Raw genomic sequence first — 12,682 nt, forward strand, 5'->3', positions numbered from 1 at the left:
GTCATGTCACACACGCAGCCTGTTAGCTGTCAACATTTGAGTACACAAATCCGGGAGGGGAAGGGGGGTGCTGGATGGCAGAGGCAGGCTAAATACATACAAATTGTGCCGTTGTGATTTAATGTGCTGAGTAACGTAATTTTTCCCACCGTGTCCGATATTAAAATCAGTGCGACACACATTGCAAAAGGCGTGGGCATTGTCGGTATGGCTTCGGGATATGAAATTAAATTCTTCCATCCAGCTGTTGTTAAATTTACATGTATATTTTGTTTTTTTCACCGGAGGACCAGCTGAGTCTTATCCTCCCCTCTACCAGTGATGCTTGATTTAACATCCCGCGTCTACTGCCTGCGCAGATATCAACAGCGCAACTGGGTAGTAGGTTGCCAGATTGTGGGCATAAATTATTTGTAATGTGTATGATGTGTCGATTGTGTGAGTAGGATGCTTTAGTAGGAGTTTCATTCAAGATCTGGTAACTGGACCACCTTGGAATAATATATTGATTTGATTATTCATATAACGTGGTTTGGGCCATACAAATTACAGGAGTTTTTTTGGGAGAAATAACAAAACGGGAGACTCTCGGGAAAAACGGGAGTGTTGACAGGTATGCAAGCCGTTCCCAAAGCAGTGCTCAGTTTTACAACTGATATTTGGACATCTAACGTAAGTTGAGCGTATTGGACACTTCAGTTTTTCAGATCTTTGGAATTGTTTTGTTAGATGAGTAATAAAGAGAAAAAGGTGCATTTATAAAAATAGTGGAAAATGACATCTGTTATATAAAGCAATTAATTTGCAGTTAATTGTTAATTCTACCTCTTTCCAGTCAAAGAGCACTTTATTTTGAGAGTTGTTTAAGTGAGAGAAGATCCTGTAACTTAGTGCAGTTTGGGGGAAATTGTAATGTTTAATAATTTATTTTATTATGAAAATAAAATTTAGCATTGAAGAAAGGTAGACTTTGTTTGTATATGTGGTCAATTATAGTTCTTAGAAAGAAAATCAGAATCGGAAAAAATCGGTATCGGCAGGTCACACTATTAAAAAATCGGAAATCGAAATTGGCCAAGAAAATTGCAATCGGTGCATCTCTAATATATATATATATATATACATACATACATACATACATACATACACATATATATACACACAGTGGATGGCGTGAAGCCTCCACATGCACCATGTCTCCACGGCAATGTGCTCAACGAGCTACATGATAAGATGTGTGGGTTGATGGTCTCAAACGCGGAGGCAACTGAGATTCGTCCTCCGTCACCCAGATTGAGGCGAGTCACTTCACCACCACGAGGACTTGCAGCGCATTGGGAATTCCAAATGGGGAGAAAAATAAAATAAAAAAATCCTCCACATGCAGCAATGAGAGCTTTGCAGATCCTTGACAGTTTTTCCAGATACTCGGATTACATTTCACTCCACACTTCCTGTAGCACTTGCAATAGATGTGTTATATCGGGCACTTCTCACGCACCTTACAGTCTAGCTGATCCCACAAAAGCTCAATGGGGTTGAGATCCGTAACACTCTTTTCCTATTATCTGTTGTCCATTGTCTGTGTTTCTTTGCTCACTCATTTTTGATCAAATCTAGACAGCAGCTATCACTGCAACACCTTATCCTTGAGTACCGTAATTTCCGGACTATAAGCCGCAACTTTTTTCCCACGCTTTGAACCTCGCGGCTTATACAATGACGCGGCTAATATATGGATTTTTCCCGCGTTCAAATTTTATAAAAAAAATAAAAAAAACCATTCTGTGACGTGCTCAGTTTTTTGGCGGTGTGAAGCTTTCATTAGACCAATGAAATTGCCGAACGGGTTAAGGTCAAACAACTTTTTTTGTTTAGCCTACTGTTTAGATTAAATCGAGCGCGCTCAAACTTCCCATCATTCTGATTACGGTAGTAATTTTGTCACCCTCACCATGGCAAAGACATGGAGAAACGCATATGATGCTGCTTTCAAGTTGAAGGCGATTGATCTGGCTGTTGGAGAAGGAAATAGAGCTGCTGCACGGGAGCTTGGTCTTAATGAGTCGATGATAAGACGTTGGAAACAGCAGCGTGAGGAATTGACTCTAAACTAAAGCTGAGGCTATTCTGAGGCTATTCAACTCCGACACCGAAGGAGATGACTTCAGTGGTTTCAGTGCACAGGACGAGGAAGATAGTGACCAATGACTTTCTTGGTAGGCTACTGTTTACTGCAAATGTTTTATTACAAGCCGTGTGTGGCAGCGGGGGCGTGGTCAAGCGCCCGTCCGGGAGAGAAAAGCTGTAAGGGCGCTTACACCTGCGCTAAATTATGTCTAACACCGGTGTCTAATTTCAAGTGCCCTGCTTCACGTGTCCTCCTTGGGAAAACTGTCACACGGGCACCAGTGTGACAGTTTTCAGCAGGGCACTTGACGTTCCAGGTAAGGCTTTTAATGGCCACAGCAATGTTTACAATCAATTTTATAAAGTTTCTCAATTCTTCTATGCGCCAACACTAGACTGACGTGTGTCACTCTCTCAGCTCTGTGGCTGCTGCCTTTTTATGCCGCTCTCCCCATGCTTACTGAAATTAGACACCGGTGTTAAGACATAATTTAGCTCAGGTGTAAGCGCCCGGGCGCTTGACCACGCCCCCGCTGCCACACCGTGTTTCGTTAAAGCCTGTGTAAAGTTCATTTGTTTCAATGTACCGGCAGGCACCTGCGGCTTATAGACAGGTGCGGCTTATTTATGTTCAAAATCATATTTTTTGTAAAAATCAGTGGGTGCGGCTTATATTCAGGTGCGCTCAATAGTCCGGAAATTACGGTAATCATGCTAAATTGCTAATTTTGTTCTAGAAAATCACTTGCCATTGTATCAGACACAATTGAAAGCTGTTTAGTTTGTCAAACCAGCCCGTCTGGCATCAACAAATCATGCCATGGTCTAAATCACTGAGATCACATTTCTTTTCCCCTTTCTGATGGTTGATGTGAACATTAATTGCAGCTACTGACCCGTATCTGCATGATTTTATGCACTGTTGCCACATGATTGGCTGATTAGATAATCGCATGGATGATTGTTGGTGTCAGACGGGCAGGTTTGAGTATTTCTGGGATTTTCACACACAACAGTCTCTAGAATTTACTCATAATGGTGCCTAAAACAAAAAGCATCCAGTGAGCGTCAGTTCTCCAGACGGAAATGTCTTGTTGATGAGAGAGGACAACAGAGAATGGTCAGACTGGTTTGAACTGATAAAGTCTACAGTAACTCTGATAACTGCTCTGTATAATTGAGTTGAGAAGAATATCATCTCAATGCTGTTCTGAGATGCACAAACAATACAGCAACAAGACAGATAATAAAAATGTAATAGAAAATATAAGTATATATATATATATATATATATATATATAATATTTTTTTTAAATATTTTCCAATATTACGTTAGTCTTTCTTTACTCTTCTCGGATTGCCCAGACTACAAGAGTGCAAATTGAATGAAATCTCAGATACAGTTTATTGTGCTACTCCAATCCCAATAAATAATAACCAGAAGAAAATAAAGTGGTACACAATATGGGACTTTTCAAAATAAGAGTCCCATGTGTATTTCGGGCTCCTTTATAATTCAATGTATGTGCTCTGAGTTGTGAGCTCACTGACGACTGATTCGCTGAGAAAGTGACTGATTCAAACTGCTGATATGAGCTCCTGAGTTCACACGTTCAGTTCTTTGCGGGTGATTTCATTAAAAAGAACCGGTTCAAAACAGTAATTTGGTCACGGCTCTCGTGCTGGGCTTGTTGTTGCGTGTGGTGCAGCGGGTCTCCACAAGGCACAGGTATCATAATAATAACGCAGAATACAATATGGGGTGTAATTCAAACATCTTTATTAAATGTCTTTATTCAAATATCTTCATTCTCCTGTCATTTGTTTACCTCTCACGAGAGAGCGTGTCGCACTTATTACACTCCCCGCGGAAACAAGTGAAAGCGGAACTTATATTTACCAACATCCAACCAAATGAAAAGGAACATGCATATAATAAATCTATATTAAATATTTAGTTACTATAATATAATGCATTGCTAAATTAAATATTATAAAATAATGAATAAAAATAATTAAATGAAATGGTGACAAACTAACCAAAATTTCCACTTAAAATGTAATTACACCGATGGGTTATCAGTTCAACTTCAGTTTGACATTAAGCCTCATTGTTTAGGACTAGCTTATATACAGTAAAGAATAGTTTGTTTAAGCCTACTAGTTTTTAAGGCCTAGAATAAAGAGTAACATTTATATTTTGTGTATACAGAATCATTCAATCAATCAACATTATTTTTGACAGCAAAAACTAGGCAACAACTATGGTTTTACCAAAAGGGAATTGTATTTAACAGTGACATTGAGCAGAAAGTTTACATATAACCAGTTTTGACAGAGCAGCTGATAAAAGTTAAATGATCAGCATCGATTGATGAGATGAAAAAAATATTGGAGATCGGTGTCGGATGTTAAAATCCTGTTTGGAGCATCCCTAATATTCAAGTTGACTGTTTCAAAAACTAATGTTGATGATTAGTGGGCTGAGATCCTGTCACAAAATGGACAAAAACAGGTACATGATGGATGGTAACATTTGAATATGAAGAAGACTTTGTTTCACTGTTTATATATTTATTTGTTTGTGGTTGAACAGAAAAAAGGTCTCAGTTTGGTTCTTTTTAAGAGGGTTCAAGTGTGAAAACCCCAGTAGCCTTTTTGCAGTTGAACATGTGGAAAACATTACCATCATAATCGCAGTTCAAATCGCAATATTTGTCAAAATAATCGCAATATGACTTTTTGTCCAAATCGTGCAGCCCTAAGTGAGATGTTCAGATGTTCTAAAGATGTATTCAATAACTCACAAGATGATATCTGATGAAACCGCATATGAACGCACACAACCCGACTGTCGCCAACGGCGTCTAGATTTTAAATTATTGTCGCAATTATTATTTTTGGTCACATTTGTGACCATTTTAGTCCCAGTCTGGAGTTCTGAATAAAAATTACGATTTGATGCATAACACAGGATTTAATCTATAAGCAAGCTCGAAATACATGTAATTATTTTGGGACTCTTATTTTTAGAAGTCCGGAGACTTGTATTGAACATGTTACATTGCTCTATATTTAAGTATTCCACCAATTAATATTTGTATCGCCTTTGTATCTACAGGGTTGTGATTTTTCTGGACTAATATCGAATTCCTTTTTTTCTTAGTTGTTTTTTTTTTTTTTTTACGTAAAAATGTGATCCACGTGAATTGTCAATTCATTTAAAAAAAAAATTTTTTTAAAAAAAGGGATGTGGGGGTCTTTTCATGAATGCCCTGTTTATGCATTTTCTAAGCAATTTTATACCCTAGCATGTGTCATTAAACCTTCCCTCGGATGAAATCACTGCTGCTTCTGTGTCATTCACAAACATTAGTGAGAACGTGCAAGATGGAGGCTCCTGTGTTACGCCATATGTTTTTGGGAGAACACTCTGAAATTGTTCTCTATGCTGCAGACTATACTCTAAAAATCATTCCTTCTGAATAAAAAATTTATCTGGAAAATTACAAGGCATTTAGCCTACATTTTGGCCTTCAGTCACTTATTTCTCAGCAAGATGTGATTCAGTCATGTACTGACTTATATTTATGCTGTTGTTCTTGGCAGATACCTTTTTAAGGAATAGTAGATTTCTGTAATCATTACTCGCCCTCAAACCCATATGAATATTTTTCTTCCGGGTAACACAAAAGGAGATTATATACCTCACTAAGCGTGCTCGCTTTGAACTCAAGCGTTTAATGATGTTTGACTGCCAGAGAGGGAGAGAGGAGGACACAGTTTGATTCAAAGTCAAGATTATTGAATTTATTTGTTTATCTGAATGGATTGGTTTATTAGAATTGTGATGATTAAATTTGTGCGCAATACCTGCAATCCTGCTGCAAATTTCAGGCCTTGCACTGTCTTAAAGAAAAAGTGAACTGTTAAAGCTTGAGACTAACAAGGACAAGGGTTTAATTCAGAAATTTGCAAAAACAACACACATTTTCTTTTCCTAATTTTTGGATTCAAACCATTGAATTTAAGTGTGAATTGTATCTGATCGTGTGTGTTTTTTGTTCTCAGGTGAAGGCATATCACCGTCTGAAGGAGGAGGCCAGTAAACGAGCAGCTACCCTTGCTCAAGAGCTAGAGAAATTCAACAGAGACCAGAAAGCTGATCAGGACAGACTTGACCTGGAGGAGAGGAAGAAAATAGAGACCGAGGTACATAGTTTCTGACCTCTGATTTTATACGTTGAAATAAATATAGCTGCTGTAATGATGTGAGTGTTGTTCCATAGGCCAAGATCAAGCAGAAGATCAGAGAGATCGAGGAGAACCAGAAACGCATTGAGAAGCTGGAGGACTATATCACCACCAGCAGGTGTGAACACATCACAAAGCCACATGTGATACTGCGAAGAACTGTGAGTTTCACTGCAGCATTTCTCTTTCTGTATTCATCAGGCAGTCCCTAGACGAGCAGAAGAGAATGGAGGAGGAGCTCACAGAAGAGGTGGAACAGGCCAAACGAAGAATCGATGAGATCAACATGGAGCTCAACCAGGTGAGAGTCAGGAAAAGAGTCAGGGTTATGTCCAAAAAGTTTGAACATAAAGCCCTACAGACTTTTTTCACAGCAACGCCATATATTATTTTTGCCGGGAATGAGGAAAATGAGTCTTTGAGAGATAGTCTTGCAGTTTTTTCAAAAGACATGCACTGTATAAAGCTCCTAGATCACATGTTTCTTCAGTATACATCATGTGAGTGTTAACAGTTGTGCTTGAGATGAATGGTGTAATATATTGGGATGCAATGTGTTGGATGTGTGTTGTGTAAACCGTGAAATGCACATTGCTGATGTTTTTGTGCTTGTTCATTCTCTTCAGATTGAGTTTTAAAAATGGCAGAATTTTAGGGGCTGCACACTGTTAGCCAGTCAAAACAGAGGGTGTTTACATTGAAGTTTAAAGGAGGAGCTAAGGCAAAAATCTAACTTTTCAGAAACGTGGTCTGAGACAGGGTGGAAAATTATTATTTATTACAAAACGATGACTGTTTTGATGGGAAAAAAAACCTTTACTAACATTATCAGTGGACCTCAGAGAAGGTAATGAAACTATAAAAAATAAAATTCATAACCCCTGTAAAGCACCCCAGATTTACTTCTATTACACCTTTGTGTAATTTCACATGTCTATTTTAGGGTGCTACAATTTACTATATGCATTTAAAATTATCCCATGAGAGTGAGTTTTTTTGCATTAAAAGGTTGTCAACTCAACTTCAAAGAAAATTCTGTCCCTTCAGTTTTCAAAATAAAAGCTTCTGCCAAAATAGTTTTGAAAAAGGCTTGAGGGTTTACCGGGAATGCTTAAGTTTAGAAATTATTAAAGAAATGGGGCCTGGGTAGCTCAATGGTATAGACGCTGGCTACCACCCCTGGAGTTCTCCATTTCGAATCCCAGGGCGTGCTGAGTGATTCCAGCTAGGTCTCCTAAGCAACCAAATTGGCCCAGTTGCTAGGAAGGCTAGAGTCACATGGGGTAAGCTCATGATTGTTATAATGTGGTTTGTTCTTGGTGGGGTGCTTGGTGAGTGGATGCCGCAGTGCATGTCGTGAAGCCTCCACACATGCCATGTCTCAGTGGCAATGCACTCAACAAGCCACGTGATAAGATGCATGCTCTCAGATGAGGAGGCAGCTGGGATTCGTCCTCAGTCACCCGGATTGAGGTCGAATCACTATCACAAGGACTTAAAAAGTGCATTGGGCATTCCAAATTGGGAGAAAAAGGAGAGTAAAAAAAAATACTATAACATTTTTTATAATAATAAATTATTATTAGTTATAATGATGATTATTATTATTATACAATACTATATTTCTATAATAATTTCTTAACATTATTATAATTGCAACAATATAATATTAAAATGGACTGGGTTTCAAAAATATTATGCTGAAATTTGAACTGACCCTTTGAACAAAATCTTTATTTTTTTTTTATTTTTTTATTACAGTGCAGACAGATGCTATATGATTGTGATATTTTCCCCACCCCCTCTGTTTCACTGATTTATTTATTTTGGTTCTTTTTAGAGGACTCAGTTGTGAACACCCTTTCTAGAACAGTATTTCTGGTCGGCAGTAAAGCATGGGCAAAAAAAGGAATCACACATTTTTATTATCAATGTTTAAATCACAATCGTGATATTATTTTTTTTTGTCAATAGTTCAGCCCTATTAATAATGTTACGTTTCCACTTCATCACAGTGAGCGGGAGCTCTTAAGTAGAAGAAATAGAAAAAAGAGAGCCAAACTTTTGAAATGGGTCAATATCATGGCAGCAATAGGGACGTAATAAAATAAAAAATATATATATATATTTTAATATATAAATGTAATTATTTTCCATTTATATATTGAAATGAGGGTTTGCACAATCCATCGTGTCGCTTCCATGGTAGTCATGTGATATAGCCATTACTATTAAAAACGTCACGTTAAGACATTTTGTTGACCTTTGGCATTCTGTTTTCACTGTGTTGTGCTCAGTAGCCCCTCCCACAATTAAATCTCATTGGTTCAAGGTCCTGCTTCACATAGCTGTATATTAAACATCAAATAATTTATTTGCACTGTGTTTTTCCTCAGTTTGGATGGGAAGATTTCTTGATCATGTACACCAGTATGATAATATTGTGTGCAGGTGATGGAGCAGTTGGGTGATGCTCGTATCGACAGACAGGAGAACAGCAGACAGCAGCGGAAAGCTGAGATCCTGGAGAGCATCAAGAGATTATATCCTGGATCAGTGGTAAGGAGTCGCAACGCATCATCTCATCTGTGTTTCATACAGCTGTATGCTCACGTGTGCGCCCCTCATGTTCTAGTATGGCAGACTGATTGACCTGTGCCAGCCTACACAGAAGAAATACCAGATCGCTGTCACTAAAGTGCTGGGCAAGAACATGGACGCCATTATTGTGGACTCCGAGAAGACGGGGCGAGACTGTATCCAGTACATTAAAGAACAGCGAGGAGAACCTGAGACCTTCCTGCCTCTGGACTACCTGGAGGTCTGTACAACAGTTTCATCACACTGATGACCGATATATTGAATATCCACGATACACCGATCACCCATTAAAACCACCTGCCTAATATTATGTAGGTCCCCCTCATATCGCCAAAACAACGCCAACCTGCATCTCAGAATAGCATTCTAAGAATTTCTTCTCGCCACAATTGTACAGAGGGGTCATCTGAGTTACCATATACTTTATCAGTTTGAACCAGTCTGGCCATTGTCTTTTGAATGCATCCAGTGAGCGTCAGTTCTGTGGACGGAAATGTCTTGTTGATGAGAGAGGACAAAGGTTTGAACTGACAAAGTCTACAGTAACTCTGATAACTGCTCAAGTCAAGTGGTTTTTATTGTCGTTTCAACCATATACAGTTAGTACAGTACACAGCAAAACGAGACAACGTTCCTCCAGGACCATGGTGCTACATAAAAAAACAACAAAGGACCAACATAGGACCACATGAGACAACACAACGAAATAAAATACCTATATAATCTACCTATATATACCTATATAAAGTGCACGTGCAAACATGTGCAAAAAGTACAGGACAGTACAACAAATTACTGACAATGAACAGGACAATAGACAGTGCAGCGCCGACCAGTACTCAGTAGTGCAAAAAGATGACAGTTTCTAAAAATGTAAACATAACATACTATGAGATAGTGTTCTATGCACATAGCAGTTATTGAGGTAGCAGACAGTTATAAAGCGACAGTTATTAAAGTGCAACTCAGGACACGTGTGTGTCAAACCAGTCTCTGAGTATTGAGAAGTCTGATGGCTTGGGGGAAGAAGCTGTTACACAGTCTGGCCGTGAGGGCCCGAATGCTTCGGTACCTCTTGCCAGACGGAAGGAGGGTAAAGAGTTTGTGTGAGGGGTGTGTGGGGTCGTCCACAATGCTGGTTGCTTTGCGGATACAGTGTTTTTGTAAATGTCTTTGATGGAGGGAAGAGAGACCCCAATGATCTTCTCAGCTGTCCTCACTATCCTCTGCAGGGCTTTGCGGTCCGAAACGGTGCAAGTCCCAAACCAAGCAGTGATGCAGCTGCTCAGGATGCTCTCAATAGTCCCTCTATAGAATGTAGTGAGGATGGGGGTTGGGAGATGTGCTTTCCTCAGCCTTCGAAGAAAGTAGAGACGCTGCTGGGCTTTCTTGGTGATTGAGCTGGTGTTGAGGGACCAGGTGAGGTTCTCCGCCAGGTGAACACCAAGAAATTTGGTGCTCTTGACGATCTCCACAGAGGAGCCGTCGATGTTCAGCGGAGTGTGTTCACCTTGTGCTCTCCTAAAGTCAAAAACCATCTCTTTTGTTTTGTCGACATTCAGAGACAGGTTGTTGGCTCTACACCAGTTCGTCAGCCGCTGCACCTCCTCTCTGTATGCTGACTCGTTGTTCTTGCTGATGAGACCCACCACGGTCGTGTCATCGGCGAACTTGATGATGTGATTCGAGCTGTGCATTGCTGCACAGTCGTGAGTCAGCAGAGTGAACAGCAGTGGACTGAGCACACAGCCCTGGGGGCCCCAGTGCTCAGTGTGGTGGTGGTGGAGATGCTGTTCCCGATCCGGACTGACTGAGGTCTCCCAGTCAGGAAGTCCAGGATCCAGTTGCAGAGGGAGGTGTCCAGGCCCAGCAGGTTCAGCTTTCCAATCAGGTGCTGGGGAATGATTGTGTTGAATGCTGAGCTGAAATCTATGAACAGCATTCGAACGTATGAGTCCTTATTGTCTAGGTGGGTGAGGGCCAGATGGAGGGTTGTGGTGATGGCATCGTCCGTTGAACGGTTTGAACGATACGCAAACTGCAGTGGGTCTAGTGAGGGGGCAGCTGGGTCTTAATCTGCCTCATGACGAGCCTCTCGAAGCACTTCATGATGATGGGTGTAAGTGCGACGGGACGGTAGTCGTTGAGGCAGGACACTGAAGACTTCTTTGGCATGGGGATGATGGTGGTGGCCTTGAAGCACGTTGGAACGACGGCGCTGCTCAGAGAGATGTTGAAGATGTCGGTAAGAACATCTGCTAGCTGGTCTGCACATCCTCTGAGCACTCTGCCAGGAATGTTGTCTGGTCCAGCAGCCTTCCGTGGGTTGACTCTACGTAGAGTTTTCCTCACATCTGCCGTGGTAAGACAGAGCACCTGGTCGTTGGGAGGAGGGGTGGACTTCCTCGCCATCACGTCATTCTGCACTTCAAACCGAGCGTAGAAGTCGTTCAGCGCATCTGGAAGGGAGGCATCTTTGTCACAGGCAACTGATGTTGTCCTGTAGTTGGTGATGGCCTGGATGCCCTGCCACATGCGCCGCGTGTCACCGCTGTCCTGGAAGTGACTGTGGATTCTCTGGGCGTGTGCGCGCTTTGCCTCTCTGATTGCCCGTGACAGTTTGGCCCTAGCTGTTCTTAGGGCTGCCTTATCGCCTGCTCTGAAGGCGGAGTCTCGGGACCTCAGCAGCGTGCGCACCTCCGCAGTCATCCACGGCTTCTGGTTGGAGCGTGTGGTGATGGTCTTGGAGAAAGTGACATCATCAATGCACTTGCTGATGTAGCTGGTCACTGATGCTGTGTATTCCTCCAAGTTGGTTGAATCGCCATATGTTGCAGCCTCCCTGAACATGTGCCAGTCAGTACACTCAAAACAGTCCTGAAGAGCAGAGATGGCTCCTGCTGGCCAGGTTTTCACCTGCTTCTGAAGCGGTTTTGTGCGTCTGACGAGCGGTCTGTATGCTGGAATTAACATAACAGAGATGTGGTCTGAGTAGCCGAGGTGGGGGCGGGGCTCCGCCCGGTACGCGCCTGGGATGTTTGTGTAAACAAGATCAAGCGCGTTCGCCCCTCTCGTTGCAAAGTCCACATACTGATGGAATTTAGGGAGCACTGTCTTGAGATTTGCATGGTTGAAATCTCCGGCGACAATAAACAGTCCGTCGGGGTGAGCGTTTTGCAGTTCAGCTCATAGCCCCATACAGTTCACAGAGCGCTTCCTTAGCGTTAGCGCTGGGGGAATGTAAACTCCGGTTATGCAAACAGTGGTGAATTCCGTGGTAGATAAAAAGGTCTGCATCTAACAGTCACAAGCTCCAACAGCGATGAACAGTAACTAGAGACTAGCATAAAGTTCTTGCACCATTCCGTGTTGATGTAAACACACAAGCCACCACCGCGAGTCTTACCGCAGAGAGCTGTATTTCTGTCGGCACGAAACGAGGCGAGCCCGTCTAGCTGAATGGCGGCATCCGGAACTCTGTCGCTGAGCCACGTCTCCGTGAAAACAAAGACGCAGCAGTCTCTAAACTCACGCTGCGTAGCCTGCTGGAGTCGGATATAGTCCAGTTTATTGTCCAGGGAGCAAACATTTGAGAGCAGGATAGACGGGAGAGCCGGCCGGCTAGGGTTTGTTTTTAGCCTAGCATGGACCCCGCCCTCTTTCCGCGCTTCCGCTTCTCGCACACCGCTTACGACGT

General features: G+C 41.7%; 1 protein-coding gene across 1 annotated transcript in view; it reads left to right on the plus strand.

The window, feature by feature from the left end:
- Positions 1 to 12,682, plus strand: part of smc1al (structural maintenance of chromosomes 1A, like) — a 98,022-nt gene that overhangs the window by 35,902 nt on the left and 49,438 nt on the right. Inside the window, exons 7-11 of the mRNA XM_052091689.1 lie at positions 6,202 to 6,342; positions 6,420 to 6,502; positions 6,586 to 6,685; positions 8,836 to 8,943; positions 9,020 to 9,205. Coding sequence (XP_051947649.1) covers positions 6,202 to 6,342; positions 6,420 to 6,502; positions 6,586 to 6,685; positions 8,836 to 8,943; positions 9,020 to 9,205 — 618 coding nt within the window. The remainder of the gene's footprint in view (positions 1 to 6,201; positions 6,343 to 6,419; positions 6,503 to 6,585; positions 6,686 to 8,835; positions 8,944 to 9,019; positions 9,206 to 12,682) is intronic.

Source organism: Xyrauchen texanus, chromosome 25 (genome assembly GCF_025860055.1).
Source record: "Xyrauchen texanus isolate HMW12.3.18 chromosome 25, RBS_HiC_50CHRs, whole genome shotgun sequence".
Classification (NCBI taxonomy): domain Eukaryota; kingdom Metazoa; phylum Chordata; class Actinopteri; order Cypriniformes; family Catostomidae; genus Xyrauchen; species Xyrauchen texanus.